Raw genomic sequence first — 27,724 nt, forward strand, 5'->3', positions numbered from 1 at the left:
AATAATTCAAATATCTAATAAGTATATTGCCTAAGACTTAAAGACAACTGTAGATTTGTTTGACTAGCAGTGTTTTACAGCTTTCTACAGTCAGTGAAGGGAGGGCTTCTGCTGTGTAAGAGAATAAAAATGTGTAGCCATTACTCAGCTCAAGTACTAACCATTTGGTACTCAAAGTGGGAAAAAAAAACTATCAAAGGCAAATAATATTTGAACCAGGTCTGCTCCTATAAAGCCTGTGGATCTCTAACCCACTGACAGACACAAGGAAGCTCTGTGTCCTGGAGGAGAAATGATACAACACACCCAAAAGTTTCAGAGGTTTCAGACTGCGTGACACACAGTGTGTTTATCCTCTGAATCTATCATGAGCGCAGCAACAAAAAAAACAAGAATCTACATCTAGCATCTTATGTGGAAAACATCTGCAAAATATATATTCATATATAAAAGACAATCTATGTGCATCTAAAATTTTCTTTTTCTGTCATAATATAATCATTAATTAAGACACTGCTTGTGAATCTCTCAAGGTCTCGTCTAAGACTTCTAAGTGGAATGTCAGTCGGTCCTCCGGGCTTGTGGTGCTACGGTGCATCTGTTATTTCGGGGTTTGGTGCGGGGCGAGGAGCGATGAGAGCCCTGTGTCGTGATGCTGGGTGTCCTTTGCATAGCCTTTAGCAGGGCTCCATTTCAGTGTTAGAAGCTGCACGGAGAGCGACCTGCTCTGAAGGCACAGCATGCCCACCCTGGGGCCTGTCCGGTCCAGCCAGTACTGGAATGTAGCAGGCTCGTTCCCTGGCCTTCCTGACGCCGACATCAGCAGCGTTCTCAGCCGTGACAGCCCTGGTGAATTCACTGCGGTAAACCGCTTCAGTCAGAGCACAGGAATGAAAAACATGGAAAGGAAGAGAGGGGAAGCAAGGAAGAGAGTCAAGTTTGCATTCTCTCCTCCAGTCCAAAAACCCTCTTTTGATGAATGTGCAGGGGTCAGGAGACGTGACGTCACCGGGGGCCTCTGGGTGAGGCGGCGTGTTGGCTTTCAGGGTTAGGCACCCAAGGGGAAGGGGGAGGAAAGGACCACAGATGGAGGAGGAGGGGAACCCTTTTTTCCCAGCCCTGTCATGTGACAGAAGGGCTTGTGGTGGGAGCTGCACAGTGTGTGTAAGTCCACGGCCGGGCCGTCCAGTTGAGGACAGGGGTGGTGGCTCAGATGGCCACACAGAGGCCTCCCTGGAACTGCTGGGTGTGCGGGCCGAGGGGGTGCAGGCCTTTTTTTTTTTTTCTTTACCCGCTGCTGGTGTCTCAGGTCACCTGGGAGGGAGGGCTTGGTTGCTGCCCACCCTCCTCCCCCTCCCTCACAGCTCGGTTACATGGAGGGGGTAGTTGGGGGGCGGGTGTGCAGGGACCTGGGACTGGAGACGGTGAATGTGGCAGCCATGGCAGAGAAGGTGGCCTTCCAGAGGATAACAGCGGTGGCCCTCCTCGTCGTTTAGCTGGAGACCACAGTCCTGATAAAGAGTGACAGAAACATGAACACAAAAACAATCAATAATCAAACCTAGATGCTTTGGTATCATGAAATCTAATCTAAGCCTGTGCCTACTGAATGAGCATATTTACAGTAGGCACACTCCTACCTACCAGGGTCTCATTGGCAATTAAAGGTTCAAGGAGGTGCAGGAAGGACTGATGCATTAATGTAGCGACTCTGGTCACGCGGATATCTTACAAGACTCTCGTGGTGAAAAGAAACCTGAGCCTGAAGGCAAAGCTTTGACACGAGTGACTGAAATGTGTTGCTAACAGTGTGTGCAGGTTCATCCTTGGGGGATTTCTAAGTAGACTCCTTCATACTGAGAGAATGATTCAGACATCTGAGTACACCTCACAGACAGGTCCCTATCTGTGCTGGCTGACAAGTACAGACGTTCTATGCATTTATGAATGAAAACATTGAACCTTGAACCTGCAGAAGAACTCTGTGCACGTCTGAAAGGGATGAGACCCTCGTGGTAGACTCTGAACATGCTGGAGGTATTACACAAACTCACTGTCACCACTCTGCTGTCATGATTTAAAGCTGGATAAGCAGCTGAAAATTCATGTGTAAGAAATGAATTTTCACATGTTCTTTCTGCTCAGCATTGTCAGGACCCGTTGAATAATGATAAAGTTTCAGTCATGTGTTTCAAGTGTTTGAAAAATGTGAATTCTTTTCAATATGTAATGAATTTACCACCTCCCAGGAAGATTCAGCTCAGGACTTTACCCTTCCTCTGTCTACACCCCCCTCACCCCCACATCCAGAGCTCGGCTGAATGATTACCCATTGCTTACATAATGATCTGATCCATTTCCATGAAGTGGAATGTCAGCCATTCAGAGAAGTCTCATCCTGCTTGTGCAGCATACAAATAATGTTTTTCTGCAATTCAATATTCAAGATTCAGGGAAAAAAAAAAAGCAGAGTCACTGCATGGTGGTGTAATATTTATGTTTGTTTTACTTTCTGACCAGAAATTACACTTGAACTGCGAACAGTCTGACGGAGTGTAGTGGCAAGATGACTGGGATATAACAAGTCTGGTTGAAGCAACAAGTCCCCAGCTGAGTTCAGAGCTCAACGCTGGAATGTGCTTTGTCAATGAGTCACAGTGTTGATCTGTAACCTTGGGTTGGTATCTGTCTGTGTTTGGTTTTTTTTGGTGTGTATGTGTGTGTGTGTCTCTTTCATTACACAAGAGACAGCAGCAGTGATTCACACTCGCCAGTAAATAACAGTCTAGTCTCGTCCCACAATTTGCTGCTATTACCGAGGTTCACTGTGTCTGAGTGGGTGTGCAAGTGTGTGTGTGTGTGTGTGTGTGTGTGTATAACAAGGAGAGTGTGGCTTTGTGTGCCAAGAACAGTGTGAACTGTGTGTGTGTGGCATCTTGTTCATTTTACAACTGCCTAAAAAGTTGAATCATACACAGTGATGCTAAATTGACTCTAGTCAAATCACATGCATGTTAGGCTGCTCTTACTCATCCTGTGTGTGTGTGTGTGTGTGTGTGTGTGTGAGGACAGAGTGCAGGCAGGAGCAGCGTCTCACCTCACAGTGGTAACACTCCACATGGTAGTCCTTGTCCATAGAAACAACTCGTATTGTTTCCTCAGAGCCCTGCAGAGACAAATACACAGTCAGACCGTCACATTACATCAGTCTAGTGTCTCATTAAAGTGATGGTCCAATAACCAGCAGGTCTCAGGTTTGATCCTCGCAGCTGCCATGTGTCCTGAAGCAACACACACATGACCTGCTCCACTTCCTGCCTCCTCTCCTTGTAAAGACACATGATACTCCAGAGCTGCTTTAAGTATACTGAACAAGTTTTTTGGTAAATAGAAGAAGAAAATTTGGATTTTTCGGTTTTGTTTTACCTTTTTTTTTATTATTATTATTATCTCATCTGATCTTTATCTTTAAATCTGTCTGATTAAGCCTGTAAAAGTTTTCTCAGTTACAAAGTTTTTAGCTCTTCTAACAAGGGTGTATCTTTATAAATGGTGGTGTTTCTTGAGGAAATAACAAAACTAACAGATATTTCAGATATATTGGAGCCTGCATGCATTTGGATGTGATTGTTACCTGTGCTGGAAGGATGGGTTGGTTGCAGGAGGCACACTTGGGAGCAAAAACCCTGTCATGGAAGAGACAACATACATTAGAAACTGGAATATTCACACCAGTCTTTATGTAGTGTGTAAAACCTTTCACTTCCACATTTTCTACACTTTTCCAAATAAATATCAGGACTTTTCCTGTTGCATCGACGTTACTTCAAACAAACAGACAGCAGGAGTAGAGCGAGAACCGCACATTTCATTTCATGAGCGACTGTGCTATTTCCATGTCCCAGTTTTTCCTCTTCATGCTGATCTGCTTGTTTCCAAATTCCAGGCCTATCTTGCAATAATCCAATTTTATCAGTGTACCGAGCAGAGAGATGTTCTCCTTACGTGTGGTAGTCTTTGACACAGTAGATATTGTTCTCAACGTCCACGGTGAAAGGCACTCCATCTAGACCCTCTTTACACACCACGCAGCGAAAACAGCCAGGATGGTAGGACTTGCCCAGCGCCTGGAGGATCTAAACACCCACACAAACACACAGAGAAAAAAAACACATAACAATAACACTCAGGAGTGAGGCCACGGGGTTCATGCAGTATCATACAATGTGCTGCCGTCAGGAAGGTTTCTTTAAGTCTAGATTAAAAACTAAAACTTAATGAGGGTGGTGTGATGTCATGTATCTAGGGCATTGAAAATGTTGTTACAAAGCAATGAAGAGTAAAAGAAACTGAAGATTTTTAAATCTAATATACTAAGTTAGGATGCGAGCTATGTCGGCACAATATCATAACAACTCTGCTTCATTTATGATGAAATATTCTCTTACAGTGCAGCTGTATACTGAGTCCCCTGCTCTACCTATTTCCTTTAATAAAGCTCTTACCATCTCCATGATGAGGTGACCGCACACAAAGCACTTCTCAGCTGTCTGCTGGAAACCAGAGTACTGTGGGCGAGAGAGGACGCAGGATTATTATCCTCAGTGGTGAATATGGGAGAAATTGGCTTCATTAAAGGAAGAGAGCATGTGAGAAAACTCAATCACGACTGCTTTTGCTGTCAGTGAAACATGTACCTCTTCACACCTGAGGCATTAACTCATTTCAGTCTTAAAGTCATCTATAGAGGGTGCTGCTGCGCTCTTTAAATTGACATGAAAAGGAGTTTGTGCAGAATCCTTTGCCTCTCAGCTGACAGGTTCATCAAGCTTAATGCATTTTTAAACTTTATTTGGGGAAGGGTTCTGCTGTTTTTCTACATGTATACAGTTGTATCCATTCACATTTAGTAATTGCTGTGTGTTGGCCAGTGAGCATCTCCAATCCCTCAACCAACTGGGGGTTAAGTTCTTTCTGTGTGTTACAGGAAACAAAACCTTAAACTCAGAGTGCAGGCAGATAATGAAGGTGACCATCTGCAGCTCACAATCACCTCAGGGTCATGACCTGATGACTCGGGTTGGGTGGGGGGGAAGGTCTGGTAGAAGAGACATGACTACCAGGTGGAGGTGGGAGGTGGTGATGGGCAGACTGGCCCCTGCCCTGACATCTCCACTCCAGATCTACCATCTGCCGCCACATCCCCCCACGCCCCCCTAAACACCCCTGGGGTGACTTGTCAAATCTCAGCCATATGAGGGAGGCGGAAGGAGATTAGTCTCATCCCGTCATCCGACCTCTAGTATCACCGAGGCAGTGATTGCAAACGCAAAGCAGGAATTTAAGTATTTCCTTACAGAACAAGGGGTTAAAATATAAGCAGGCGCTGCCTCTAAACAGGAAATATTGATAACAGATGAGGTCATTTGGGTCATAAAGTTGTTTTCAACATTTCTGTTACAGGAATGTCTTGTAAGCTCCTTCCTTTATATTCAAATGTTCTTGGACTATAAAAAAACATCACTCAAAAACTTTCAGAACAACCACAGTACACAAACAATTTGTTGTCAGAAACATCCATCTTTCATACGTTAAATGTACAATATTTCTGACAGTAAGTGAAGGCATCGTGAGAGCATGCCCTGTTGTCTGTCCTGTTAACCTGAAGCAGATGGACCAGGAGCCTGAGAGCTGCAGCTGTCCCACACGCCTCCTCCCTCTTCTTAATTGTAAGTGCCGGAGAGCAGCTCGTGGGGTAATTGAGCTCCTCTGGGACATTTGGGGAAATTAGTGTGAATTGGAGGGGTGGTCCTAAGCTCTAATTGTAGCTGTGATGTCCGCTTCCTCTGGAAGCTTGCAGAATTCATCCTGAGATCTTTATCCCTCGCTCTGCTCCACCGGCTCCTCTGTCACCCCACCATGAGGCAATGGATACGGTGCTATCAGCTGTTCTACTCATCACAAAGCTAAATCAATAATCGTGAGCACATATGCCACTTACCAGGAAGTCCTCCTCACAGTAGACCTTGCCATTGACGTTGTAGAACGCTTTCCCTCTCAGCCTCCTCCCTGAAAAGAACACAACATATGAAATTTACACATTCAAGTACATCCAGGTTTTCAGGAGTTCTGCTCATTTTTTTTATCTGTTATGAACTTGTGGTCTGGGGATGGTTTTTACAGTTTAAAGTTAGTTCCCTCCCATGAAGGGAAATCCTAACGCTACAGTATAGGAGGGTATTTTACACAATAGTGTGTTTCTAACTCAGGCTGCAGTTTGGGGAAGGTCCTTTTCCTGTTTCAACATGACACACAAAGTCCATAAAGCAAGAAGATGAACTGGAAGTAGGGCTGCAACCAAAAATGATTTTTCTTATTGATAAAACTGCAGATTATTTTCTCAATTAATCATCAATTAATAGTTTGGTCTATGAAAAGTCAGAAAATAGAGAAAAATGGTCTAAAAAAACAGACATCTATTAGTAGTTAAAGAAAAGAAAAGGCTTGTTGATCTCTCAAATATGTCTACTTTCATTGCTGATAAATACCTGTGTTATGTCTTCTTTCTCTAAAAGAGCTTATTTATAGGGGCAAGACCAGTTTGTATTTTCTGCCTTAAATGTGCTTAAAACGGTCCTATTTGTCTGACTAGTCAAAAGCTCACGTTCCAGGATGGACTAATAGTTGGTGTAACTTGTCTTGTCTCATCATGGAATCAATAAGTGTTGTAAAAAGTATGATAATAAATTTCAGAAATGACCACTCACTTAATGAGGCTCTTATTAAAAATACATCATACAGTATGCCTCTTCTTTAGTCTCTCTCCTTTACAGCCACAGCAGCAGGTCAGTGCAGAGCAGATGGCTGGCTGAGAGTAGGCGACACTCTGCTTGTGTCTCCGTTTAATTACTTCGACCATTGATCCCAACAGCATCTCCATTCACATCCCATACACAATCAATACAGCAGGCTGCTCTCCAAACCCCCCCCCGCCGCCGCCCCCACCCCCAAATCTCTCCTCTCCTCTTCCCTTCCTTGCCATTGTGCACCGCTCACCGACTGGAGGGAGGATGTCCCCAACTTTGACATACGCAGGAACACCAGCGCTGGAACCATGAATCCACTGACAGAAAATGACAGAGAATTATCCATTTAGAATTCTGGTTTGAATTTTGGTCAGCTTTCGTCATTGTTTTTGGCATACTGAGACAAAATATCTCGAGAATAATCCATAGTTTAAGCCCAACGCCATACAAACACATCCATAGAAACATGCCCACAGCACAGCGGGCCCAGGTTCAACACGCTGAGCTTCCAGCTCCGAGTGTGAAGGCTGAATTCCTCTGGGTGAGCCTTCATTCATCAGAATCCAAGTCTGAATCCAATCTAAAAGGAAATTCTGCTGCAAGCTGGCTTCTGCAGCCCCCTGCCATGCATCCCTCACAGCTCACCCATTCAAATTCATTTAACAGCAGCGGTGTCTCTCTGGCAGCGCGATGACTTCACCCGAGCCTGGCAGACGATGCACACAGATCTCATAAATCTGCTGGATTAGTCAGATTTAATTGTCGTCCCGAGCCACCATTGATTTTATGGGTGTTCCAGCATGGGAAAGACATGCCCCCCCGCCCCCCCATTACCCCCCCCCCCCCCCTTCTCTCTTTTTAACACTGAAATTTATGCAATCGCTGTATTTCACACACAAACACAGTGTCACAATGCTGGGAGATGGCAATACATTAACACCCACATAAATGGCTGGAGCAGCCGAGGAATGCTGTCCACACAATAGGTGAGACTTTTAAGACTTTGAGACTGAGGAGCAATTAGCATTTCGGTAGCGTGGAGCAAAGAGAAAAGCAGGATTGAGGAAGAACTCCATGTGAAGCGACTCATAAGAGACACCGTCTTCAAAACCGAGACTTTGGAGAGGCTAAACTTGCAGGAACAGTGAGATTATAGAGAACAGCACAGCAGCGGGGGCTGCGAGGTGTTGCTGTGTGCTCGTCTGTGGCCTCTGCTCTGGAGTTTGGGGTCTGGAAGGTGAACACAAAGGCCCCAGCGCTGATGACTGTGTGGTGCGCTGCTAGGGGAGCGGGCCGACTGAGCAAACGGGGACATTCTTTCTGCCTGAGGTCACTAGCTGGTCCCATTCAACCCCCCGCACCTCTCCAACACCCGCTCTCTGCCCGCTTCCCTCACCGAGAAAGGGAGGGGGAGGGCTCCGTGCCTCCCTCTCTCACTCTCTCCTCTGGCCTTTTGTCACCAGACAGCACTGCAGAGAGGCAGAACCTCCTCGCAGCACTGCAAGTTATAGAACCTGCAGCTCCATTTATAATTTGCTATCCATCTGAAAGTTTTAAAAACTCAAACACTTCAAGCCTGTAAAAATATTAAATGTAATTGGATGTAAAACAAAATTAAATGCACAATCCAAGATCCAACTGTAAACATAATGGATGTGAGACTGGAGCCTAAATTCTGACCTTCATTTTGAAATAATAATGTGTTAAAAACAAAGAAATTCTTCCGGTGTGAACATGCAATTTGTCAAATATATATGGCAAGACTGACTGGACCTCAACAAGCTGGAAAAACACTTTTTACCAAGTGAACAGCCAATGAAACTGATAATTTACCCCATAAATGGTAACTTGGATGGTACATAAGACAGTTGCCTCACAATAATTAATAATGTTACTTTTGACCTCTAAACTCCCTAATGTTGGTTGCTTGTAATTTTTGGTCATTTAGGAATTAGAGCTCTCTCTGCTAATGCACTCATTTCTAATGTTGCTGTTGCCATGGAAATGAAAATTGGTCTGGTGAAAAGAGGACTCGTGTGTTACCGTGGCAAAGATGTTATTTGGATAAATTTTCCTCAGGTGCAGCGGTTGTGTATAGACTGTATTGAGCCAGTTGACACATAAACTGGAGGACACTCGGTTTGGTGAATAAACCAGCAACATTTACTGGTTGCCATGGCAGGCTGTTGAAGATGAGTTTAATTTAAAAGGGGCTATTGGTGGGGGAGTGTTGCTACAGGTACCAGTGACACAATGGTTTGAGTAGTATATCTATGAGTTTGAAGGCTTATCAGATGCCAGTAACATTGCTCTGTGCACAGTTTATATTGGACTGGATTATCTGGAAAAGTCTGGGAAGTTATTTCTACATGTTACCACATTATACTCTAAACTGTGCAATAAGGCTGTTCACATTACAAACATTACAAAGAAAATTTACAGCTGGTGCTCTATGTTCCCTCACCAGTTGAACTTGTGAAACCACCAAGCAAATTCACCACTACTCAAAGAGTTCCCAGTGAATTTATTTGAATTCAGTCCAAATTGTTTGCTTTAATAAATGCTGGTGTGACCGAACCCTTAGTTTATAAATGTGAAAGTTACTGAACACATGCCAGCAGCTTTACCCACTGAATGCAAAACTCTTCTTCTACGGTGAATAAACAGGACTGAATGTATTGTGACGCACAGACCAACACTATGCTGAATAAAATATCTCATTCTCAACCCGTGAATCATTTTAAATTTAACATTTAAATACTGATCTCCTGAGAGTGCACACACACGTTATTTAAAAACACTGAATAAATGTTCATGTTAGTGTGTGTTTGTTCACTGGATAAACCACTTAGTAGTCTTCTATCTTTGCAACATCTAAATCTACATTGCAAGTACAAAACCATTGCAAAAAAGGACGACATCATGTCACATTCCGAGCAGAAGTATTTCTCAACTTCCCATTTGTCATATGCCTGTTTATGTGCTTCAACATGTGATCACTGTTCCTCTTTGCCAGTTTGTATTTTTATAAACGGACACACCTGCAGTTTACGCCCAAATGATCTGACTTCCCCATGTAAATAATGATAAACTGACCGGTTTGGACAAACTCGTCTCACTCAGGATTAGAAATGTAATCTCTGGATTGGAGAATCTATAAAATGTGGGGAAAAAAGGGCTAAATGCAGAGCGATGAAGCAGACTCGCTGACTGTTTGTAACTGAGTCTTGCACCAGCACCCCGCACATCCTCAAGTAAGACATTTTTGGTGCTGCCTGACTGACCGAATGAGTAGATTACACTTGACGCTGGTCGCAGCTGATAAACCTACAAGCAGACACATCTCTGGTTGTGCAATCGGATTGATAAGTCAGAATGATTGACAGTTTTTGAGTATCCAATGACAGCCTGGACCTGCCCGCATTCACACTGAGGCTGTCTCGTATATAGTACACGGTGCACTATATTTACTGTCCACCACAAACCCAATCCTCAATAATCCCATGATGTAATGTTCTGCATTTCATAGATGCAAAAAATACTTGTGTGCGACTCTGATAGACAATAATTAATGAGTGTCCAGAATCTTGATTGACTGCTCACTACAGGATACTATTTAGTGTCTATTATGGAGAGTGTAGTGAATGAATAACAGCCTGTTCAAAAGAACTCATCACAATCAGAGTGTTTTCTAAAATTTTGACATCCACACTGAAAGAGCAAAACAACAGGACGTCTTCTGATGTCTTCCTCACCTCAGTATTGTATATTCCACTGCTTCTATGTTTTGTGACTGACTATAAACCGGTCTAATGAGATGTATTGCTCTTGCTCCTGCTGGTGGAAGGCATCACTCAGTCTCTCTGTTCTCTCTCTCTCTCTCTCTTCTCTCAGCTCTGGCCTGGCTAGAAGGGTGGATAAATCCGGTGACTCGCTCACAAGGGAGCTTCAAATGGATTTTTTCTAAAAAACCATGCAATTGGCCTGCAGCCTCAACAAGATTTTAAGTATTTTTGGTGAAAACTCTGCAGTAGAAGGTATAACTAAAGCAGCATTAAGCATACAGTATAATCCGGTATGGATGAAACAGTTCTCTACTAAGATAAGTTACATATCACCATGTTTTGACCAGTAATTGCTGCCACACCCATTTAGCCAGACAAGGCAATACTGAAACCAAACAACACATTCCAGCACTGTCTCATGTCATGCTCAGATTACAAGATATTTTTTATATTTACCCCAACTTTACCACAGCATAGAGTTGGGGGAGAGGTCTGCTCCAGATCCTCGGTCTGAGTCTGTGTTCAGCACATAACATCTGGTAAGGTGAGGCCTTTACAGGAAAGATTTTCACTTCCCAAACTGCTGTGATATTTTCAAAAATTTGGATTAAATTTCACTGTTCTCAAAGCACACAAGAGTGAAGCAGCTATGGACAATGAGAGACAGATCTACAGAGACAACGGCAAAGCTGGTTTGACCTTTAACGGACAGCTGTGGGAGAAACGCTTTTGGAAATGTGGCAAGAAAAAGAAGAGATGCGGAGAAGATGAGAGTGAGAGAGAAAGCTTCCTCGCTGTACCTCCCGCTGGAAATATAATGTTAATAATATCCTCCAGTCTGTGGTGCACTGTTATTGTATCATCTTGCAGTGTTGAGTGTGTTCACCATTTGCAAGCAGATAAGCTGTGAAATTTCTACTGATCTGTTTTTGTGTGTTTCGAAATGAGAAAGGATTTTCATCTTGAGCCCGATTTACTGACAATAAAATTTTTCAGCTCCCATCACCTTTATATCTGTCCAGATCACGTTCAGAGGAAGATGCACTGATAGTTTGGTAATGCAGCTGAGAGTGCAGAGTGAAATTTCCAAAAAGCAAACTAATACTGTAAAGAAAGTATTAGGTGTGATGGTGAGGTATTGTACACAGCTGAGATGTGCAAATGTACAACAGCGCTTGCCTGCACTAAAGCAGAACCGTAAAAATTCACCTGCAGTCACCTTTTCCATGACAACAAATGCAGACATGAAGCATCATGGTTGACTTTGGCCCACGCATCGCTGCTCAAACACAATGAAGAGACTTCTCATTGCGTTTTCGAGCAGCTTGTATTGTGAATACAATTACTCATAATGAAGACAGTCACCTTGTTTACATACAGCATAACCAGAAATCTATGAGGAACCAATAATATAACATTTTGATCAATGTTTTTATAGCTGGTAATCATTGAATTTCCCCAATAATCAGGCTAATGTGATGAGTTTGATAATCAATTTTAAGTGTTCCTCCTGAATCATCTGTTCTGGTGATTAAAGCAACAACTGGGGTGACTGATGATCAATTTGCCAATTTATGTTATTCATTGCCAATTTTTGATTATCACGTAACCATTAACATCATTCTGCAGGTAAAATTCCAAACATAACTGCTTCTCAAACCGCTCTTCTACAACTCAGAACTATCTGAGTATATATAAGAATTCACTTTGGCCTTTAATGACTTGTAATAGTCATTTGTCATGATTTTGACACTTTATTTACTATATAATCTCTCTTTTTCTAAAAAAAACAAAACAAAATACATTACCACATTTAGCTGCAGTCCAAATAGAGGGCACATTTATGATACAGCTGCTAGCTGCAACATGTCTCACAGCATCCATTCTGCCTATTGTTCATTATATGAAGAGGAGGAACTCAACACCAAGTCCAAACAAACCAGAAAGGTTGAAATGAGGATGTGAAAAACACAACACTGCTACAGGCTTGTTAGGTGTTGGCTCGCTGACCACCTGCTAATGGGAACACTTGTAAGCTGTTAGTATCTAACAAGCTACTGACTTTTATTGCAGTATATTTGATATGTATACAGAACATCGGTCAGATCTGTACAGAATATTTTATTCTTTTAGTGACCAGAGGTATGTTCGGCAGCGAAGAGTAAACACCTTATCAGCACAAAATAAGATCTGGTGTTTGTTTTAGTTTATCTTCACAGTATCATCCTCAGTCTTCTTACCTGCAGTGATTGTGCATAAAAACACCACATTGGCAGTATTGCCTTGTTCTGATCATAATCCAATTATTTCTAATAACACTGCTATAATTAGCGTGCATGTAAACATACCGCATGACACCAGGAGCGAAACACAAAGAACTGAACGTTTCTGATTTCCGCTGCCTGGCAGGTGCAACTGGTGGCGGTGAATGATATGAGAAATTTAAGCCCCTGAGCTCTCTTCTCCTGCCAGCGCTTTCAGAGGCCCTTTGGATTACTGTAACACAGGAATGAGTCATCAGCCTTGCGGCAGACAGACTGCTCATCCAGCCTGAAGCGGCGTGTTTATTTTTTTTATTTTATCCTGAGAAGGCATGCTTATTTTCAACAACACCCTGCCTCACAGTCGCATGGAAATAAATATGCACTCCAGTGAGCGTGCATTTTTGTGGGAAAATAAATCCAGTGGCAAAGCTAACTCAACTTTAGCTGCAGAGGAAGACAAGTGCCTTGCTCAGTGGCATTTTAATTAATGTTTACCTGACAGGACCCACTTATTTAAGGCCACCATTTCTAGTACGTACAAAAAGAAATAAATCCCTAAAACTGTGTCTGTTTGTGTGTTTAAGTGTACGTATGTTTGCTGTTTAATGTGAGCCCATGCCCGGCCTGCCCCTTCTGATAAGCAGGTCTGGTACACTTTGTGACTGTCTGATCGAGGTCCTCCAGGGAAGGCCGGCTGAAGTGGAGGGGGGTAGTTTGCATTCTTGGCCATTTCATGAAAAAAAAGGGTGCAACCATGGGAGTAAGCCAAGAGGAGGGCTCAATTATGCATGGTTAAACAAAGCCCAAGGCTACCAGCAAGCAATGTCTCAGCAAACTCAGCCTCACTCTGGAGCTCCAGACTCCAGGAGGACCCTACTCAGGGGCACGGGGGGGGGTGGCGGGGGGTGGCGGGGGAGAAAAAAAAGAGAGAGAAACCAAAAAACAAACAGGGACATAAGCTCCTGATAAATCACTGGATTGTGTTATGACAAGTGCAGCCACTTTGAAACTAAACTTCTCAGAGGTCTTCGAAACTCTGCTTAAAAGAAAACATTCCCATTCACATGAGGTCAAATGATACACCACACAGTTTACGTTACCAATAAACCATCTCGAGAGACGAGATGGCCTGTGAAGTTCTCAACGACGACCTACGCTGAGCACGGAAAATTACTTGTTAACTAATTGTGGACACAATTTCTCCAATAAATGGGACAATAATTCTCTCGGGAGCTGTCTTTGGTTTTTGTCAAACAGCAATAAAGTCCCACATAGTTGTTTTATGATGTAATCACCACACCTCCACAAATAATCCAGTCAGAGTATTTTTAGTCTCGGGGGGGAAATAAATAATCTTGTTGTTTAACAAGTTTGCTTGAACAATCTGATCATGAGAACAACCACTTTCAGCACTAAATAAAGCCTAAAAAAATTATTACCAGGACTAATAGAACGACTGTTACACCTGAAACAGGTCAGAGGCTATTTTTTCCACAGCGAACCCTACAACTAGGGCAACTGGACACTCAGCATCTGGCCCCTCTTTCTTCAGACACACAATAAATCGGAAAGTATGTGGGTTTGGTTACATGTAAATTATAGGCAGTTCTTCCAGAGCCGGAGGGGGTGGGGTGGAGGATCAGTATCCATGTATAGTACACATATGAATGGAAGCAACCTGGCTAAAAAGCTCTCTCCCGACATCTTCCTCTTGTTTCCCTGGGAAACAGGAGAGGCGGGCTGGAGTCGGGTGACAAGAACATCCAAAACACACTCACACTCACACACACACACAATCTATACTGTACTCAGAGCTCAAAAACAGATTTAATTACAGTCCTAAAGACCAAATATTATCAGCATTTTTTTCTTTGTGTCCTGCTGCAAAGAGTACCGTTATTCAACTAAACGGACTTGAGGCTGGAGGATTTTTTTTTTTAAAGCACTAGATGTTTTGATCCAGACCACAGCCCCACCTCTGGCAGCAAGCTGGTGATACTAATGATGATTTTTCAGCAGAGGCAGCAGCTGCTGAAGCTTAGAGCAAGAGTGTACGAGGGAACACAGAGATCTGCAGACAGAGTAGGTGGGGATCCCAGACACAAACTGAAGCAGACGTATGTATCGGCATACGTTTCCCCCCCTCTTTCCTATGTTCTATGCTGCATATTTGAAGCATCAGACTCATGGATTTTAAACACATGACTTGTCTTCAATCACCCAAAGAATACTGAAGTGTTAAGCAGCAAACTAACAATGCATTAGCCTGGTTCCACATCTTTCAATCACTACTCACATCTGTGATTATTTTCAGTAATTCAATCAGGTTTAATATTGTGCTAATTGATGAATGATTTCCCCGGGTGGAGAGACAAATTGACCTATCAGAGCTTTGTAGAATGAGGACACCATCTTTCTGTGCCAAAACCAGAGAAATAGCAACATCTGTGGCAACAGAAACACAACCACAATAAAGGTGATAAGTGTGGATGAGATGAATGCATAAGTTGTTGTAACTTATAGAAAATTACAACTTAAATTGTCATATTTCTTCGATTATCATAAAAAATGTGAAATGCTCTGAGCGATCGCTGCTTGAGCTTCTGTGTTGACTGAAGATGACGCCTGCTGGATGAATACGTCACTCACTAATGATTAATTAGGGAAAAATAACAACCCCCTCCAAAATAGAAATCAGCAAACATGAACATGACAACAGGCTGAATGAATGAAGAAAAACAACATGATGATTCAGTTGGATTATCAGGCTAAAAATGAAGCCAGCCCTTTCGTAGGTGCAGTCCAAAACTGCAGGGATCAAATATAGTACAACAATCTAAATAGGTGATTTATTACCAAGAAGTTAACTGTTTAGATTTTTATGACAAGCTGTTAACACTGAATACAGTAACTCTGCTCCACCACTGTGGTCTCCAGATATAGAAAACAAGCAAACTGTAAAACAAGCTACCTGCAACCTTCAGGGTCACTATAGAAAATAGTCAAATATAGAAATAATGTCAAATAAAACACTTCAGTCGGCTAACATGAAAACCAAGGACAAATGCAACAACACACAATGGTGCCATGACCAGATTCCATGTTTCAGCAGCGGGAAACAGTTAAGCTTATGTTTTTTTCATTGAGTAATTTCTGGAATCTACCACATTTGCAGACCGGATGGATGGTTTTCGTCACTGATTTGCAAGTCTTACTCACCGCAGGAGCAGCAGGTGAAGCAGTTTGTGTGATACAGGTTCCCCATGGCCTGGCATGCTTGGCTGGCTCCGTACACACCCTTCCCACATTTGACGCAGATACCTGTTGGTAACACATCAGTTAGTTGAGTAAACTACAGTGTATGCAATAATAAAATAAAAGCATCTTACATCCAGTGTGGAAAAGAAATCTCCTGAGAATCACTTTATACTGAGAATTATTCATCATTCTTTGACTCCAAAGCAAAGCACTTTGTGATGTGTGAACACTGATTTATCCCTGCATTAAGATTGAGTGGATGTTGAGCTATTCGATGAATATACTGCCTGCTACTAGAGTGCACAGTTATGATCCAAACTATTACTGGTCATGCTGCCAGCTTTGTTGGAGCGTTGTTGAAAAGCTGATCAAAAAACTGACTCTGCCAAATCCTCAGTGCACTCCTTTAATTATGCAACAGTCGAAGCAAACATGATCATGAGTCTGAAAACCAGCATCACAATTTCACAAAAACCCAGAGATATCAAACCCTGAAAGCCAACCGTGTCAAATGAAAACATTTCACAGATTATTAAAGATGTGTTTGCTTGAAAATTTAGATCGTCCAAAATTTCAGTGACATCCTCGACTCGCAAGCAATATTTCTTGTAATGATTTCTGCTCGATATGCATAAATCAAACTCACACTGCTGAAATTTCCATGCATTACATCATCATCAAAGCAACACTACTTGAGGAGAGGCGATGATTATATTAAAATGCGTTGACAGGAAATGCCGCAGATGTGGGAGGATTGTCAGGAAGGGCAGGACAGAAACACGGCCTGAGCCCAAACATCTTTCTGTGCTTTTCCTGGTTCCAAGTAAAAGCTGAGTGAGCGTCAGTACTCTGCTGCATCAGTCACACCAAGGCAAAAAAATAATGTTTCTGAAGGCTTTCCAGAGGGGAATTCTTGCACTCTGAATTGACTTTTTAGAGTGTTTCGGTCATTTCTGTTTTCATTTTTTTGACTGAACTATGAAATAGAACAGCTGTATTGCACATAAGTAAATAAACACCCAACTTGTACAACTAGAATCTGTTTTACAGGCTTTACAGATTTCAGAGGATGTTGACGTTTTTCTTACTCTTCCACTTTTTGAACGGTGGTTACATTTTTGAGTTGCCACACTGTTCAAACCCCTTCAGTCCTATAAACAATACTGAGAACATGACCTTGGTGTCTTCCATTATTTTCATTATTAATTAATCTGTCGATTATTTTCTTGCTTAATTAATTCGTCATTTGGTCAATAAAATGCCAGTAAAAGCGAAAAATGTTGATCACTGTTTTCCAAAGCCAAAGGAGACGTCCTAAAATGTTTTATCCACAACCCAAAGATATTCAGTTTACTATTATAGAAGCTAACAGGGAATTTTGACTCAAAACGATGAATCAATTATCAAAAAAAGTTAGTGATTAATCTTCTGTTGATCGACTAATTGTTGCAGCTGTAGCTATGCACCCTGACTTAAATGATTTTTGATCTGTGATAATACAGTGACTAGTAAGGGGTCGACTTTTTTCTCTTATGGGCACTACCAAAGTGGGAAAAACCACCTGTAGTGTTCAACAACAGAGGACCATGCAGGACATGGTGCATTCACACACAATTAACAACTTAACAGAAAATGCAGGAGACTTTTTCTCCTTTGTTTTTCATGTCATGGACATTTTATGCACTTCAAAGCTCCAGTCCAACAAAACGTCTAGCATGAACTGTTTCGCACATTCATGACGGGAAGCTTCACAGTCGAACCAGCACACTGAGCAGTTTAATTGGAGATACTGAGGTTTACCTGCCATGCTTAAGGGTAGCTTGACAAAAAGTCGTCAAGGAACTTACATTCTTAATCATTCACTTTTCTCATCTGTTCCAAAAGTCAATCCTTCTCTTGTAGAAATGTATTTTTACCATCAAGGTTACTGTCAGTCACAAAACACTGTATGGAGGATGAGTGATGCACTGACCAGCACAAGGAGGAAATGCTCAGCTATCCACAGGTACACAGGGTGAATGGAAACCTGAGGTGTATACACTTAAACCTGAACTAACCAATTACAGAGCATTGTGACCTTAGTGAAAAAAACAAACTAAAACAGTGGCTAAAACTATTTGGATGCAGCAGCAGCAGTCTAATGATCTCCAAACTCTCACGCACAAGACAACCTCTGCTGGGGTCACATTCCTCAAGGAGTGCAGGGTCAAAGCCTGGGTGGGGTGAGTCCAGGGTCACAGTGCCTACAGGACACAAGATCTCACAAGATCCCAACAGGGGATCTACAAGCAAAGTCCCCCCCCCCCACACACACCCCTCCTCCCACACGCAAATTATTACATTTTACATATTTACAAATCTTTAAAATAAACATTTTTTCTGAATAGTTTCAGTGACGCAATCATGGAATTCCCTGACTATCTGAGGCAATCATTTCCTTTTCATAACAGCTGCAGCTGCAGTCTGTGACATTGTAAAAAGAGATAAAGTGCAAGGGTACTGGAAAACCACCCGAAGGTTACATGTCTTCCCTTTAAACCTGAGTGTTTGAACATATTAATTCATTCGAAGTTAAATATTGGCATTTCCTCTTGTGACCTGAACTTGTGACTGCACTCACAATATAGAACAAAACAGGTGGTACGAATGAAAAGGTAAGCTTTAAATGATATTAATTGTTTGCTTCCATGATGAAAAATCATCAATCTCACTCAAACAGAACCAATCTAACTGTTAAAAAGATGGATGTTTACATGACGCAGAGTGAGCAGAGGTCCAGCAGGCTCCCTGGTCATCCTGATTAACATGTGTCTTTTCGTTCCTCATTGGACATCTGACAGTAACTAGTTCAGCAAAGGTAACCTTCATGTTTCTTATTCATTACTGCAGCTCAGGGGAACATGAGGCTCCTTTGTAAATAGAAAACATTTTTATAAACTGAATGAGACAATGACTGTAAATAAATATGCCCTCTTGTCGGCTTCTTTCATTAGAGGAACAAGCACACACTAACATCCTAGTCAATTATACGAGCTACATTTCTGGTCAGAATTGATCAAGTATAAATCTGTTCTTCAAGCCTTTTTCATTTACAGTGTCACAACATGTTTTCCTCGTTGACTTCTGCAACACAAACAGTACATTTGTTCGTTGTAATACAGAGAAGAACTGTGACAGTAAGCCTTTATAATAATGATCATACTTGGTATTTGGTCACTGTATTAGTTCTGCTACTTCTATCTCTCCTTATTCTACTCTAGCCAAGTCACTATAATTTATATCTATTCTTTTGCTCATTACTCCCTGCTACTATAATGACCTAATTTCCTCTCTCACCTTATCTTGTACACTATTAAACCAGCCACTATTAAGCTAGTATTGTTGTGTTTAATTGCCTTGTAATTAAGAATGCTACCCTTTTCAATGTGTGCGTATAGTTAACAGAACCAGTGTTAAGTTTAGTGGCTGAAAGAGATCCAAACTGAACTCTATGTTAATACGAGGTGTTTCCTCTCTGCTACAGCATTAGGGCAGCATACTTCTCTTTCTGGTTATGTGCAATTAAACCAGTGGTCTTTTACCTTCCTTTTTACTCCTGCATCTGTATGAAATGTTTAACTATACGTAAGCACACTGTCCTGAAAGCACAAACTTTTATTCCTCTCTAAGGTCTTTTGTGTACTGTAATTCCCTTTTTAAAGTATTGTCATCCTGCCACCTGTCGCCCCCGTACACTGAGCCCAACATGTAGCCTTGACACCAAGGTTACTTCCAACATTTCAACATGTATTCACAGACCAACCAGAAACAACTGACTCACTACACACACATCCTCTCTGTACGATGAGCAAAGTCACCACTTCTCTGCATTACACGGTCTACAGCCAGCAGACTGGCATAATGACAAAAATATGACAATGAGTGTATTTTTCAGACAACTACCTAAGAAACATTTTCAGTGTGTACCCGATAAACAGATGAGTGTGTATTTTTAACCTCAAAGCCTTTTCTTATATACAATTATCCAGCTTCATGAGTTATTGAGTTTAATAACTGGTTATAAGCAGCATTCATTAAAAGAAAAAAAAAAAATCAGCTCCCCCTCCTTTCTTAGGTCTTATTTTCATTTCTTTTCCCCAGAACTAATCTATGGCCATGCAGTTACTGATGATGCTCTTGAGGTTTGACTCTACCCAAAGGCTAAACTGAAAAGAATGATTTATTTATAAAGCCACATTGATTTATCTTCATTACTTTATTCCATCTGGTTGCAACTATATTGCAGTTACTTAAAAACTATACCATGTGTCGGCCTGACTGCAGACATTTGATTTGTTAAAATGGAAACTTTCTTTGTCATGAGAAAACAAATTTGAAAACACAAATGTACATGGGGACAAACACTGTGTTCTGTTGATTTCCACACAAATGCTAAAAATCCTTAAAGGTCCTATGAGTATGTGGTTAGCGTTTTACAGGACAGTAGGGAACTCTCTGAGGCACTCTTGTTATTCATTTAAAACAGGATGCTGATTCCCTCATGTGCCCATTTCATAACATGTCCATGTGGCAAGGACAGGATGTTGTGCATTCACTGGGGTTAAAAATAAAACTGCATCGCTTGATGCACACATTCCTGCACCTTTGAACTAGTAAGATCAGACTAAACTGTTTAGTTTTTAGATAGCTGTGCAGGAATACACTGAGAATCAAGCTTGAATTGATCAGTCTGATGATGGAAAAACAAATCAAGTGATGAACCACTTTGATTCATGATATGTTCATCAGTATAAAGAAACTATTTAATTTCCAAAAGAGGAAAGTCAGGAAAAGTGATGTGGAAGATCAAGCAAAAGGAAACCTTTCTGATCTTTCTGATGTAATAGTAACACGTTGTGTGAAATCAATATTAATATCTTGAATATAAAATATGAATAATAATCATTCATTTCTGCATGTGTATTATAAACATACTGGACTTAATGTTCCACCATCACTCAAAACAACACAGAAGGTGCTGTGAGTTGTAAGAGGGTTTGCACAGCCTGAGTCATGAAACTTTAATGACCACTCGGTGTGTCTTTGACTTCTTGAAGTATAATATCAAACTGATCTCCGAAGATATAGGCAGATTAAGTAAAAGCTGTTTGTCATACAAATACAGGGTGAAATTCGCAGAAATGCGGCCAAATGCTTAAAACAGCTCTGCACGTCTGTTAGGAGTGATTCAGTTACTGCAGACAGAGCAGGTACATTTTTCCACTATAAAATAATCATGTATGGTAGATCATATGAAGCTTAACACTATCAGGGCGTGTGGTTGAAACCCAGCTGGGGCCACCTCTTCTATAAAAAAAGACAATATAGTTCAAGGGTACTTGTTACGCTCATTTCCAGCTCTATATTTTTATTCTGGGACTCCACTAGAGTACCTTTGTATGATTCATAGTTCAAAAAAAACCTCCTTATTTATCTTAAAGTGGCCCTTTATGCAGCCCCTCAGTTCAGCCTCTGACTTTTAACAGGCAGTCTTAGCTCCTGTCTCTTTAACCTTGTTTCTAGACAGCAAACATAGTGTGAGCAGCACGCAGTGTGTCTACACTGGAAGTGTTCAGGTGAAGTATTGAGTGTAGGTCACTCGCGTGATGGAAGCGTTCAGAGCCCAAAACACAACTGTGGTGACACACATAAAACAGAGAAAAATAGACTTGACGCATAAATGAACACTTTAGGTTGCTGTTATGCCTGTGAGATGCGGCTGAGATGCAAGCCTGCATGGAGGCAGTGTAAACAGCTGCACAGATTAAAGTGAGAGTATGGGACATGTGCGTGAAAAACGCTTGCTATCTAGACATGGGGTAAGACCCACCTCCCAATGAGCCCACTCTGTTCTGATTGGCCAGCTTTCGTGAAGCCTGCTAAGGGGCAGCTGTATCAGAGTTGTGTTAAGTTACCGCTGATGAAAACCCAACATTTCCTGCTTTACTGCTTCAAATTAAAAGCTTTTAAATTACTAAATAAAGTGAGACTTTTGTTGTGAGGAATTTAAAGGAAATGAAACACGTTCCTCACCGAATTAGCGGCGCTTCGTTAGCAGATCAGATCGTTGTTCAGCAGATCAGTTAGAAATAATGAAAGGAGGAATAGTACAAACAGAAACAACCACAGCGATGATGATGTTTGATGAAGAGCTGCAGACGACCAGCACACCTCTACCAGGTAAACAACTTATTTTACTTTGCCTGCTGTATAATGGAAAAACACTCTTAGGATGCCACCTCAACTTGAGTCATGGCTCGGCGTGTCTACTCCCAAAACAATGGAAAAACACCATAATGTTAGTGGAGCGGAGCAGTGAACTTGCGCACTGTGTGTGGAGCAGATGACCATATAAAGAAATCTGTCACGAGCTGATGACGGCTCGGACTGAAAGTAGAAAAAAAACGTTGGAAAACGAGTGTTCAGAGCAGTCTGAAGCTGGTGCTTTTTGCTCACAGGGATTACTGCTACATACATTTAACTCAAAATTTGAACCTTTGGCCACATTTAATGTGAACATCTGACACTGTAACATTATAAATATGATGGAAAATAAGGAAAAGCAGAATAGGTCCCCTTTAAATATACTTGGATCAACGAGCATCAAAAGAAAGCTGTGATGGTATGCTTAGGTGCATATGTTGAAAAAGACTACAGCAATTAACTTCCCATCAAGCTGCGACATCCCAAATTCATTCAATCAAGTTTCAGACACTTGAAGAATAACCGCCCTGGTGTTTTATGGATGTTCTTGTGGCTTTTGGGGGCCACAATTATAGAATTCTGCAGCTGGTGTTTCCTTTGATTAAAAACATACTGACACAGCGATGTGAAAAAATTGAGCATTTCTACATTGAAATCTGCAATAAGGAACAGTAAAAAATGTGTAGCAGGTAGCCTTTCCAGCATCAAAGCCTGGAAATATGACATAATATCAGGAGGAGTCTTCCCTTATAAGACATCTAAGAGAATTTCACACATCAGAGAATAATATAGGGTTTAAATTTAAAGTGAGACCTAATAAATTATACATATATTATCTAATCTTATGTCAACCTCAGCTTCTGCAGTACAGTATATATTTTGTTAATCACACTGAGGATGCAGGGCAGGCCGAAGTGCAGTTGTTCACAAGTCAGCATCTGTGTGTGTCAGGCATGTGCATGACTACTGCCATTATAATTCTGGGCAGGTGATCAGACTTGACCCCCACCAACTATGTCTGGCCCGCCAGCCAAGATCGTGTGCCAAGTGTCTGGTGTTGCCCGACTCCCCACTGGCTGGTTAATGAAGGGCTTCGCGGGGGAGTCAGGGCGGGGTGGTGGTAGTGGAGAGGAGGAGGGGGGGTGGGGTGGGCCTCACTCCGCTGCCTCAATTGCAGGCCTGTATTGGGCCAGCTGTTGATTCACAGCTCCTTCGCCACCACAACAAACAGAGGCCACACAAGGGCCGGCCGGCAGAGCAGAGTGGGCAGTGTGGGACACTGGCAGGCAGCACTGCCCCCCCCTCACCAAAAAAAGCCCCGGCGATCAATTTCTCCACTGTCGCTACGGAAACAGAGCTGTCTCTATTGGGCTTGGACTGACTGCATTCTTCTATCGCCCTCCCTTTCCTTTCTCTCTACCATCTCTATCTATTTCCACCCTGTTACTTCTTTCTCCTTTATCTCTTCTGCTCTCCCCCCTTGCCATCTTCCTTATTTCTCCCGCCTGTCTTCCATCCTCCTCCTCCTCCTCTCACCTGCTCCTCAGGAACAAATCAACAGCTGTCTCAGCCTCTCTCTCTGAGCAAGTGCACCAGCTATAAAACGTGCCGCTGTTCTGTGACTGCAGCCGTTTGTCTGGCTGCTGATTCAAAGGTAGACAGCAACTTCCTCTGCAGGCTTTCTGTAGCTGTGTTGCTGCTACTGAAGCAAACATATTTGGTCTTAAAGTCCTAAATCACAGAAACCTGCCACAATGTTCATTACTAGAAATCAGGCAAAAAAAACAAACCTTTAAAAGCCTAAATGGCAAGAGGAGGGCATACTTCAAACTGTTTTCATTCCAAAATACCTTTCAGATGGCAAACATTTTCAGTCTGATGGCTCCAATAACAATCACATCCCTACTGTAACACCACCACAATATATACTCCAAGAGAGGATAACCGCATTTTCATCAAATCGAGACCACACTGCTCTGAATGACCGAAGGCTGTCTGCCCCAGCAGAACAGAAGGTTCCATTGAGCATGGCGCAGCGCTGTGCAAATGTTAGCTCTGCCAAGACAGAAATTACTATTGCCCTGCAAAGCCACTCTTATCTGCCACAGAGGGACCTGTTAGTGGTAATGTAGCTTTAGCCACTTGCAAATACAACTTGAAGAGAGGACAAATCTGTGACTGTGATTCTTCCAAAAAGCCCTCCCTACACAGAAAAATAAACATAAGGACTGTTTACTAGTAGTATTCTTTCTATACAGAGGAATTAATTAATGACATTTTGCACTAGTAATACTACTACATGTTTGTTCAATTATAGCCATGGAGAATTATTTGTATTCACTGGAATAAAAGAAAACAATGAGAGGATTTGGAAAGCTTTCATCTTGGACCATTGTTTTGGATTTTCAAGCTCTATCTGCCCAGAACCGAAACCTTCAGCAGAGGTTTCAACAGTGAAAGCGGAGCTCTCCCAGACACCTGTATAGGGTCAGAGCATCAATGCCTTACACAAGTATGTGAGGAGAAACACAAAGTGTGGACAGTTAAGTGCCAGCCAGTTAAACAAGAAAGCAGGTCAGAATCTCACTCAAATAACTCAGATTACTGGATATAATCTCCTATGATGCAAAACCTTTGGTGGTGCATGTGTGCAGTTACTTTAAAAGCAGCATGTACAATGCACCTTTGGCAGTCTTCTACTGTTAAGCTTAATATTGTAGTTTAATACTGGGTGAATGTAAGCTATGCGGAAACCACTTCCTTATAATAAAATTGATATCTGTAACACAGTTTTTTTTTGCATGTTGTGATAGTTTTTTCCACTATGCTTCCTTGTAAAAAATGTAACATAAATCCCCAGATGCAAACATTTGACTAAACACACCTCTTCCACTTAATATTACCTACCAAAGTATTCCTTTTTCATATGCATCTCTAACTCCTTTTCCAGCTCCAAGGTGAGCGCTTCCAGCCGTCTCTCCGCCTGGCTTGGCCCACTCTCTCGACTCGGGGTCACCTGGTAAGGCAGCTTAAACCTCTGGCTTGAGGAAGCTGCTTTTGAGGACACCCCATAACTAAACGACGACGGCGACCCCGCAGTCATCTCCGCAGTCACTCCCGTCTGTGCTGACTGCTGCTGGGGCTCTGGCACCGCCGAGATGCCCTGGAGATGGATGCGATTTTGGATGCCGCTGGAGTCTCCAAACTCCTGCAGCAGCGTGTCCTCGTGTAAACCGCTGCCCAGCATCGACGACCTGGGTGAAGGTAGCTGCAGGTCCGGGTAGGTGCTCATAGAGCCCCTGGAGCTGCGGGAGCTTCTGGAGCTGTGGCTGGAGATGCTGGACCGGGGACTGACCACACAGTTCGCGGTGGTGCCCGGTCTTGCGCTCCCGTCCTGGCTGCAGATGCTCGAGCGTGGACTCGCCAGCGGGGCCGCGTGTAAAATCGCTCCCTCCAGATCATGGTTGACCACGGGCCCGTACCGGGAGTCAGAGTAACTGGATCTCGGGCTGGTGGTGAAGGAGTACTGGCTCGCCGTGCTCGACCTGGGGCTGGTGTGCCTCTGGTCGTAGCCCATGCTGATGCCGCTGGTGCGGTTGCTGCTGGGCTTGCTGCAGCAGTCGCAGCTGTTGAGGCTGGCTCGGGGGCTGGAGTGTTTGCTCGTATCGCTGGCGGTGCTTGCATAGCTGGACCTGGGACTGAGGACATTGTTTCCCTCACAGTGAACCAAACTGGACCTGGGGCTCGTGTACCTGTCCTGGCCCGGCACCACTAAACTAGTACGCGGGCTGCTGATGCTCGACCTGGGGCTGGCATGCTTGCTGTGCTCTTGGGAGGACAGGGAAGATGCCAGGCTGGACCGGGGACTGGTGGCGTTGTATCTCCCGTCGTGGCTGCTGGTAATGCACACACTGTTGCACCTGTTGCCGGGCAGAGCCACCGGCTTGTTGAGGGGCACGCCATCGAAAGCGGAGCCGGTGCTGTACCTGTGGCCCTGCACCTCCAGAGAGTATCTCCTGTGTCTCTCGGAAGCGCCCGTGTAGCACGGCAGAGCCACTTCGGATTTGGTGCAACAGCCCTCCTCACTGTAAACCGCGTCTCTTTGAGGGGCACAAAAATCCACGGGAACGGTCCGGTTGCAGTTGACTGGGCGCACTGGAGCCGCGGTGTACACTTTATTCCCAGACGTGAAATTCTCCACTGTGTGATGCTGCTGGTGGAGCACAGAGGTACCATTCATTGGCTTACTTTTATGCTCTGCCACAGCCGGAGCCGAAAAGTCTAAATCGGGGTTAATCACCAAGTCTCTCCTCGCGGTGTACATCCCGTCTTTATACGCATCATACAAGGAAAGGTCCTCCATCAATTTACTGGCCCGGAGTCCCAAATCTTCCTGATAATGCTCCATGTTGTGCTCCCGAGGCGAGGAACAAGTTGAGTGTGCTCCGCTCCGCGAGCCAAACTAGCGAGCACCGCGGAGCACTAATTGCGTTTCACATGGAAATCAAAACACAACGCCGCGGTACAGCCGTCGCTCATTTACAGAAAACCACCAACGTACTGAGAAAGCTCCACCGAGAGCCGCATCGTCTTCTTCTGCTTTGCCCTCTTCGCCGAAAAAACAAACTCTTTCTCAGTGTTTCAGCCGACAGGGATACGTTTGTCAACTTCAGTTTTTGTTAAGTTGAAAGGTCTTTACAGTCAATGGCGCGCTGCGCGGAGGAATTTCCCCTTGTTGGTTTTTTCTCTAGATTTCTCTTACGCTCACTATGCTGGAAATCAAAGTAGGCTGAATAATCGGATACGCCATAAATACCGGTTGTATATCCATCTGAGCCCAGCAGGAGAGCGAAAATCCAAATAAAATAGCGTTTTACGCAGGGGACTCGTTTGCGCCAAAGGAATGCGGGGATGAAGACAGGATGCGCTGCGCCTCTCTGGAATGTGGTTAATGCTGCAGAGAAACAATGATTGCGACCAACTCAGCAAGGGGCTGCCGGCTCTGAAAAGAGAATAGTTTAGAGAGAAGGGGACGTCTGCATTCATCCCGGGCAGACTAAAATACCACACAAAGCACGCCTCACCTGGTCCGACTCTTTTTACACCAGGAATAAGCTGCAGTGAATTGGTAATATGGAGGGCAAATTCACTTTTTTTCAGTCTGACAAAGATTCTCAGGTCGCCCAAACTAAAGTGAATCAATATTTCTTTCCTTAAGATGATGTATTATAACTATGACTATGAGCCGTTATTTTAATATTAAATAGATATCATGTTGGTGAGAAAATAGGAAATAAAGGTGGCTCATGTATCACAAGGAGGTAAAGGATTGTTCTGAGGTTGCATAAAAATATTATATTGAATTTTA

The 27,724-nt window shown here is 42.9% G+C and overlaps 1 protein-coding gene across 1 annotated transcript; it reads right to left on the minus strand.

Annotated features, from left to right (window-relative positions):
* On the minus strand, nt 1-27,653 carry LOC122999065 (WT1 interacting protein). Its single transcript, XM_044376119.1, has 8 exons — nt 25,264-27,653; nt 16,075-16,176; nt 6,002-6,069; nt 4,506-4,568; nt 4,006-4,136; nt 3,635-3,686; nt 3,098-3,166; nt 1-1,511 (listed from the first exon to the last, which is right to left on the minus strand). Exons 1-8 carry the CDS (start codon nt 26,762-26,764, stop codon nt 1,359-1,361), a joined length of 2,139 nt encoding a protein of 712 aa, XP_044232054.1. The 5' UTR covers nt 26,765-27,653; the 3' UTR covers nt 1-1,358.
* Nucleotides 27,654-27,724: the final 71 nt, after the last annotated feature.

This window comes from Thunnus albacares, chromosome 1 (genome assembly GCF_914725855.1).
Source record: "Thunnus albacares chromosome 1, fThuAlb1.1, whole genome shotgun sequence".
NCBI classification, from domain to species: Eukaryota; Metazoa; Chordata; class Actinopteri; order Scombriformes; family Scombridae; genus Thunnus; species Thunnus albacares.

Excerpts from the sequence above, each read along its gene's own strand:
- LOC122999065 (XM_044376119.1), bottom strand. The coding sequence starts at position 26,764 with ATGGAGCATTATCAGGAAGATTTGGGACTCCGGGCCAGTAAATTGATG. Across the intron at positions 4,569-6,001 it reads ACTGTGAGGAGGACTTCCTG|TACTCTGGTTTCCAGCAGAC; the intron begins GTAAGTGGCATA and ends TCTCGCCCACAG. Across the intron at positions 3,167-3,634 it reads AACCCATCCTTCCAGCACAG|GGCTCTGAGGAAACAATACG; the intron begins GTAACAATCACA and ends TTGTCTCTGCAG.